The sequence below is a fragment of the Alosa pseudoharengus genome, unplaced genomic scaffold, assembly GCF_046254945.1.
Source record: "Alosa pseudoharengus isolate Yale_2024_CS ecotype anadromous, Long Island Sound unplaced genomic scaffold, YU_APseudo_1.1 YU_APseudo_1.1_scf_3, whole genome shotgun sequence".
In the NCBI taxonomy this organism is placed as follows: Eukaryota; Metazoa; Chordata; class Actinopteri; order Clupeiformes; family Clupeidae; genus Alosa; species Alosa pseudoharengus.
In genome coordinates this window covers 47,812,713-47,820,212 of record NW_027468718.1, presented here as the reverse complement: position 1 = coordinate 47,820,212, position 7,500 = coordinate 47,812,713, and the positions used below count along the sequence as shown (strand labels likewise).

At 47.9% G+C, this 7,500-nt stretch overlaps 1 protein-coding gene across 1 annotated transcript in view; it reads right to left on the bottom strand.

Moving 5' to 3' along the window:
- Positions 1-7,500, bottom strand: part of dop1b (DOP1 leucine zipper like protein B) — a 127,941-nt gene that overhangs the window by 88,050 nt on the left and 32,391 nt on the right. The window contains exon 11 of the mRNA XM_076264493.1: positions 7,371-7,490. Coding sequence (XP_076120608.1) covers positions 7,371-7,490 — 120 coding nt within the window. The remainder of the gene's footprint in view (positions 1-7,370; positions 7,491-7,500) is intronic.

Below are 7,500 nucleotides of genomic sequence, written 5' to 3'. Positions count from 1 at the left end.
TGACTGCGTCGAAACTGGGAAATGGTAGTGAGTGCTTTGCATGGAACTGTTTGAAGCACGACCAGGCAGTCCAATAGGACTGCAAGGTCCTGGGTGCGAGGGCTTGGAGGGCTAGGTCGGCCGTGATGGGCTGAAGATAGCTGAGGGGGTGGTTTATAGGAAGATGGTCTCCGAAAAGCTGGGGAGTGGAGTAGGGTGTGGGTCCGCCTCTGGAGCCAAGCTTCTGAATCTCTGGAAATTAAGACGAGAGAGAGAGTCAGCAATTTCGTTGTGGCAACCGGGGACGTGTGCGGCTCTTATAATGAACTGGTAGCTGGCTGCTATCCAGATTAGACGCCTAATGAGAGGGGAAAGCGCAGGCGATTTTGAGCGCGAGTTATTTATAACGTGCACTACGGCTTCGTTGTCGCTGTGGATTAGCACGCTCTTGGAGGTCCACTCCTTCCCCCAGAGTAGGGCTGCAATGACTACGGGGTAGAGTTCGAACACGGCTGACGATTCGTTTTCCGTTATTAGCTCTCTGAACTCTAGTGGCCAAGGGGATGCAAACCAGCGCCCTTTAAAAAAGCCTCCGAAGCCTATTGAGGGGGCTGCGTCTGTGTACAGCTGGAGGTCTTCTGGAGATGATTGGCAGTCGTCGTAGAACATGCACAGACCATTCCATTCCTCTAGAAACATCCTCCAGAGTTTGAGATCGGCCAGGCACTGGGCATCTAGGGATACTACGTCTTCGAGAGAAGGGGTTGCTGAAGCGCTGTTTAGGAGATGCGAGATGAAAGGGCGGCCCTGGGGAATGATTCGCATGGCGAAATTGAGGTGGCCTAGAAGCGAGAGAACTTCTTGTTTGGTGTGGGATGGTGAGGTTATAAACTCGTTCAGCAGTAAAGAGATTCTGTCTTTTTTCTCTTTAGGGAGAGATGAAGAGAATTCCTCGGTATCTAAAATGATGCCGAGGAATTCGAGTCTGGATAAGGGACCGCACGTCTTCTCTTCTGAGAGTGGGACTCCCAGTTTGTTGAATACGTCGACTAGCGTAGAAATGCCTAGGGCCGGTGGGTAGGAATGGGGGATAACTACGAAAAAGTCGTCCAGAAGGTGAACGATGAATGGGAGATTGTAGTTATTTAGGAGGATCCAGCACAGGGCTTCTGATAGCGTATCGAAAATTTTGGGACTGCTGCGGCAGCCGAAGGTGAGGCGAACTGCAAAATAGTATCTCCTATGCCATTTGACTCCGAAGAGGTGCCAGAATTCTAGATCAATGGGCATGACTTTGAAGGCTGAGGTGATGTCCGCTTTAGCTAGCCAGCAACGTCTGCCTGCCTTTTTGATCAGCGCGATAGCGTTGTCGACGGAGTGGTAGTGCAGCGAGAACTCTTCTAGTGGAATCAGACTGTTAATGCTGGGAGTGGTACTATTGTGCGGAGCTGAGAGATCGATGATAAGTCTCTTTTTTCCTGAGTATTTGCGCGTAGCTACGCCTATGGGGTTGATCCTGTAGACTGGGAATGGAGGCTTGGTGAACGGACCGATCATAAAGCCAGATTCAACCTCTTTGCTTAGGAGTGAGGTGACTACCTCCGGATCTTTAACGGCAGATTGTAGGTTTTTACAGACGAAAGACTCTGTAGGTCTTGCTAAAACACCTGGATGGAACCCGTGCGTCAACCCCGAAGTCAAATAGTCGCAAAATCCCCTATTAGGATTGGCCTGAAGTTCTGAATGGAGAGCCGGAACAATGATTGGAGTAGAGAGGTACTTTTTAAACTTTTTATTTATGTTCTTTAGTGCGGAACAGACTGTCTTGGCATGGGCGCCTGCGCAGTAGCTGCAGACATGGAGGTAACGGCAGGAGGATTGGCGACACTGGGCGAAGTTAAATTTTCGGCAGATTTCGCGACCTTTCCAGAAACGCTCGTCCTCTTCCCTGGCTTCTCTTGCCGTAGCATCGGGGATGCGGGGAACATAGGATGAGGATTTGGGGGCTGTGGAGCTGGTGCTGGGGAGTTGATGGTCGGGGTTGACGAGTGGACACTCGGCCGCGCCGTGGCTGGGGCTATTGCATAGGGGACAAGCTGGCTTGAGTCCTAGAAAGACGCGGTTATGTAGCTCCATATCGAGCGCGCCCCAGTAGGGGTTTTGATTCCAGAGGCCGACTCTGGCAGCGCATTTAGCTGAAAACAGTCGGTGATAGGTGTAGAAATGGGCTCCCCCGTAGGATACGGCTAGGCCGGCGATGATGGCCAGGTAGTCGTTCAGCTCTTTGCGTCGGCTGGGAAAAGCGAAACAGATGACTTCCGTGTAATTAGTGAAGGCTACGGTGAACTCGGGAAATGACAGGGTTTTTGATGCTGGGCCAGAATGTTTTAAAGAAAACACCAGTTCGCCGCAAACTAGATCCCGGTTATGAGAGGGAATGGGAATGGAGGGAAGAATTGTAGAAAGGTCTACGTCTGCACCTGACAAGATGAGGTTCCTGGTGGACGCTGTGACGGGTGGTGGTTCGAATGCTGCAGCGTGAGGAGGCGGTGGCAGGGCCTGTGCTGTGGCTAAGGAATAATTTTGCAGCCGGAACGGGACGTCGTGGTCCGAAGCACTCGCTGAATGCTGATGATGATGACCCGCTGCTGCGGGCTGGTCTAGCGCGGAGCCGGGGAAGAAATGGGAAGGGAGAAAAGGGGGGAGGGAGGGAGCGGTCGCTGACGCGACCGGAAGGGGAGCAACCTGGGACAGGGTCGCGGGAGGTGGGACGGGGAAGGAGAGAGGGTTAGGGGGGAATAGCGACGCTGTCGCTATCGGTGCCGGCTGAGACCAGGTGCTCGCTAACTCGTTAGAGATGAGGGGAGCTAGCGAGGGGAATCTTCTAGCTGACGCCTGGTGATTTGAAGCGTGCAGTGCAGACGTGGCTCCCGGAATGGAAAGGGGAGGGGGAAAAAGGGGGAGGGAGGGAGCAGCCGTCGGAGCGACTGGAGGTGGGGCAGCCCTGGACCGAGTCCTGGCTGGGGGAGGTGGATGGGGGAGGGAAAGAAGGGGTGGGGGGAGTAGCGACGCTGTCGCTACCGGGGCCGTCTGGAGAAGTGGGGTTGGACCCGGAAATGCGGTGGAGATGTGGCGGGAAGAAAGTCGGCGGGAATGGGCCTGAGCCGCTGACGTGGCTGTGGCTGAAGCAGCGGAATGATCCGCTCTGAAGCGTGTGGTGCCGGAAGGTTCTGTCGGCGTGCCCGGTTCGCGAGGTGGCTGTTGGTGTGTGCTTTGTCCGGCTGAATGGCCGGCGGAAGGAACCGCGCCGGGATGCCAGAAAGAGCAGCCTGCTTCCGGGTCCGGGGAGGAAAACAAGGTAAGGGAGCGGGAGGGCGAAAAGACCGGGCTATCCGACTGTGTTAGAAGGCGGAGGAGATGGAACTTCCTGTCCGACCTACGGAACGCGATGCCGCGGGAATGGAGAGTGCTGCGGATGCGAGCCACTGTCCAGTGGGTAGGGTCGTCGCCTTGCTGGCGCTGGGACCTGGTGCTGCCGCGAGTTGAGGCTGCTGAGCGGGAAGTACTGCCCCGCACGGGGGCAGGAGAAGAGCACCTTCTGCGACCCTGTGTCCTGGGTTCCCTACGCTGGCGGCGAGGGGAACGAGAGGGATTATTTTCGCCCGGCGGAGGGCCCTGGGTGTCGGGTGTTGGTGGGACGAAGTTGTCCTCCAGATCGCTGGAAGAGGCGTGGATTTCCAGTTCCATTTCTTGTCCTTAGCAACGATACGCACACTGGTTGATTTCTCGAACGTCTGAGCGTGTGACGTATGGAAAAGGAGGTCGGCTTAAATAGGCCTACCCTGCAGCGGCAGTGGGTGAGTTAATTGCTGTCAATCAACCCGAAGGCTCCTCCCGAACTTTGTTTAGAAAACATCATTTATGTGTGTGTGTGTGTGTGTTTACTATGTTTATGTTATGTGTGTGTGTGTGTGTGTGTGTGTGTGTGTTTACTATGTTTATGTTATGTGTGTGTGTGTGTATGTGTGTGTGTGTGTGTGTGTGTGTGTGTGTGTGTGTGTGTGTGTGTGTGTGTTTACCATGTTTATGTTATGTGTGTGTTAGGGATGTCCGATATTGGCTTTTTTGCCGATATCCGATATGCCGATATTGTCCAACTCTCAAATTTCGATTCCGATATCAGCCGATACCGATGTCGATATATGGGTTATTTTTCCTCAAAACTAATTTAGGTAACATCACATATGTCCTGTTGTGGAATTAACACAACATGCTTAATGTTATTGTGATGCCCCACTGGATGCATTCTTGAATGCAACAAGGCTTTCCAAATGTTAACATTGTCTGTGCAAAATAAGAAAAATACTTCAACTTAATTTAGGGAAAAAGTGCCATGTTTATTTTATTTTTTTTAATTGTCTCAAACAACAGTTTGGATTACACTCTCCCTAAGATAATCTTGACAATGCCCACAACAAATAGGGCAAATTTGACTTCTTCACAAATGATAAAACATTGTACCTGAACAACTATGTGCAACATAGCAGAATGTAAAGCCAACTAAAATAACAGGCATAGTGTATGACAGGCTACCCTTTTTCTGTGGTGACATCTCTAGTGTGTGTGTGTGTGTGTGTTTACTATGTTTATGTTATGTGTGTATGTGTGTGTGTGTGTGTGTGTGTGTGTGTGTTTACTATGTTTATGTTATGTGTGTGTGTGTGTGTGTGTGTGTGTGTGTGTGTTTACTATGTTTATGTTATGTGTGTGTGTGTGTGTGTGTGTACTATGTTTATGTTATGTGTGTGTGTGTGTGTACTATGTTTATGTTATGTGTGTGTGTGTGTGTGTGTGTTTACTATGTTTATGTTATGTGTGTGTGTGTGTGTGTGTGTGTGTGTGTGTGTGTGTGTGTGTGTGTGTGTGTGTGTGTGTGTTATGTGTGTGTGTGTGTACTATGTTTATGTTGTGTGTGTGTGTGTGTACTATATTTATGTTATGTGTGTGTGTGTGTGTGTGTGTGTTTACTATGTTTATGTTATGTGTGTGTGTGTGTGTGTATATGTGTGTGTGTGTGTGTGTGTGTGTGTGTGTGTGTGTGTGTGTGTGTGTGTGTGTGTGTGTGTGTACTATGTTTATGTTATGTGTGTGTGTACTATGTTTATGTTATGTGTGTGTGTGTGTGTGTGTGTGTGTGTGTGTGTGTGTGTGTGTGTGTTTTCCTATGTTTATGTTATGTGTGTGTGTGTGTGTGTGTGTGTGTGTGTGTGTGTGTGTGTGTGTGTGTGTGTGTTTGTGTGTACTATGTTTATGTTATGTGTGTGTGTGTGTGTGTGTGTGTGTGTGTGTGTGTGTGTGTGTGTGTGTGTGTTTACTATGTTTATGTTATGTGTGTGTGTGTGTGTGTGTGTGTGTGTGTTTACTATGTTTATGTTATGTGTGTGTGTGTGTGTGTGTGTGTATGTGTGTGTGTGTGTGTGTGTGTGTGTGTGTGTGTGTTTACTATGTTTATGTTATGTGTGTGTGTGTGTGTGTGTGTGTGTGTGTTTACTATGTTTATGTTATGTGTGTGTGTGTGTGTGTGTGTTTACTATGTTTATGTTATGTGTGTGTGTGTGTGTGTGTGTGTGTGCTATGTTTATGTTATGTGTGTGTGTGTGTGTGTGTGTGTGCACTATGTTTATGTTATGTGTGTGTGTGTGTTTACTATGTTTATGTTATGTGTGTGTGTGTGTGTGTGTGTGTGCTATGTTTATGTTATGTGTGTGTGTGTGTGTGTGTGTGTGTGTGTGTGCACTATGTTTATGTTATGTGTGTGTGTGTGTTTACTATGTTTATGTTATGTGTGTGTGTGTGTGTGTACCAGGGTTTCGGTTGTCCGGTAATTACTGGACATTGGCCGGAAAAAAAAATAAATGTCCGACAAAATTAAATCTCTCCGGTCAAATTGTCCGATTGAAATTGGCTAATAATCCCGTCCCCTAACGCAATCTGAATGTGAGAATAAGCCTTAATATGTAAGCCTATATTATACGTCCTCTGGCTATGTTTTTAAATGAACAGGCTCTACTGTTTGAAAAGTAAGCTATTAAACAACACGCATAGCCTTTGCTGCATTTCAAATAGGAAGCGCACGCTTAAAACGTCCAACAACGAACAAATGAGTGAGGCGGTTCAGACATGGCCAGGCCCAGGCAGACTAGCCTTAAACGTTTTTTTCAGAGGCCAGACGCGATGGATGATGATAAATTGGTAACGTCTGAAGCCTCAGATGTCCGGTCAACTCCACCACCACCAGATAAAAAGCAGAAGTGTCGGGCGTATCTGTCGGAATCAGTGACATTGGAAGTGGAGTTGCGGGGGGTGCGGCCGCTCCAAGACACTGTCATTCTCCGTGTACACTGGACATAAAGTGTTCTTTACCCAAAGCATACAGTAGGCCTATGCGTTCTCTGTCTATGATCTGCAGGGTTAGGGCCTCCTCGACGAGGCGATTACTGGTCCGCGGATCATTTCTGGCACAATTAAACGGTATCATTGAACCGCGGCCGAAAGAAAAAGAACCTAAACATTTCCCAGAATAGGAAACATTTCTTAATGTATTGTTATCAAATAAAGAGGCATAGCATTAGGTGGTGTGGTGTAGTGGTGTGAGCGCTCATTCTTGTGTGTGCGCATCTGTGTAAGTTAAACAGTCACCACTGGAGATAACGTGGGTAGCAGCAACAAACAACGTAGCCTTTTTAAAACAACGAACGAATCGGACTCTTCTACAGCCTGATTATACCATTCTTTAAGCTACATAGCCTGTCTCCAGTTTTCCTCAATTTGACTAATTAAGAAGGGATAATAGGATATTTGACCGGCATATCATCAAAATGTCCGGAAAACGAAACCTCTGCCGGTCACTTTGACCGGCACCATTTTTTTCTAGCGGAAACTCTGGTGTGTACTATGTTTATGTTATGTGTGTGTGTGTGTGTGTGTGTGTGTGTGTGTGTGTGTGTGTGTTGTGTTTATGTAATGTGTGTGTGTACTATGTTTATGTTACGTGTGTGTGTGTGTGTGTGTGTGTGTGTTTACTATGTTTATGTTATGTGTGTGTGTGTGTGTGTGTGTGTGTGTGTGTGTGTGTTGTGTTTATGTTATGTGTGTGTGTACTATGTTTATGTTACGTGTGTGTGTGTGTGTGTGTGTGTGTTTACTATGTTTATGTTATGTTTATGTTATGTGTGTGTGTGTGTGTGTGTACTATATTTATGTTATGTGTGTGTGTGTGTGTGTGTGTACTATGTTTATGTTATGTGTGTGTGTGTGTGTACTATGTTTATGTTATGTGTGTGTGTGTGTGTGTGTACTCTGTTTATGTTATGTGTGTGTGTGTGTGTTACCTGAGACAGGTGTGGAAGCGTTTGGTGAGGTAATCCCACAGATAGTCTGCACTAATTGCGTTGAAGAGCATGTTGACGGTTTTTATGATCTCAGAGGTGACCTTATTCTCTTTCATCTTACTGCTCAAAC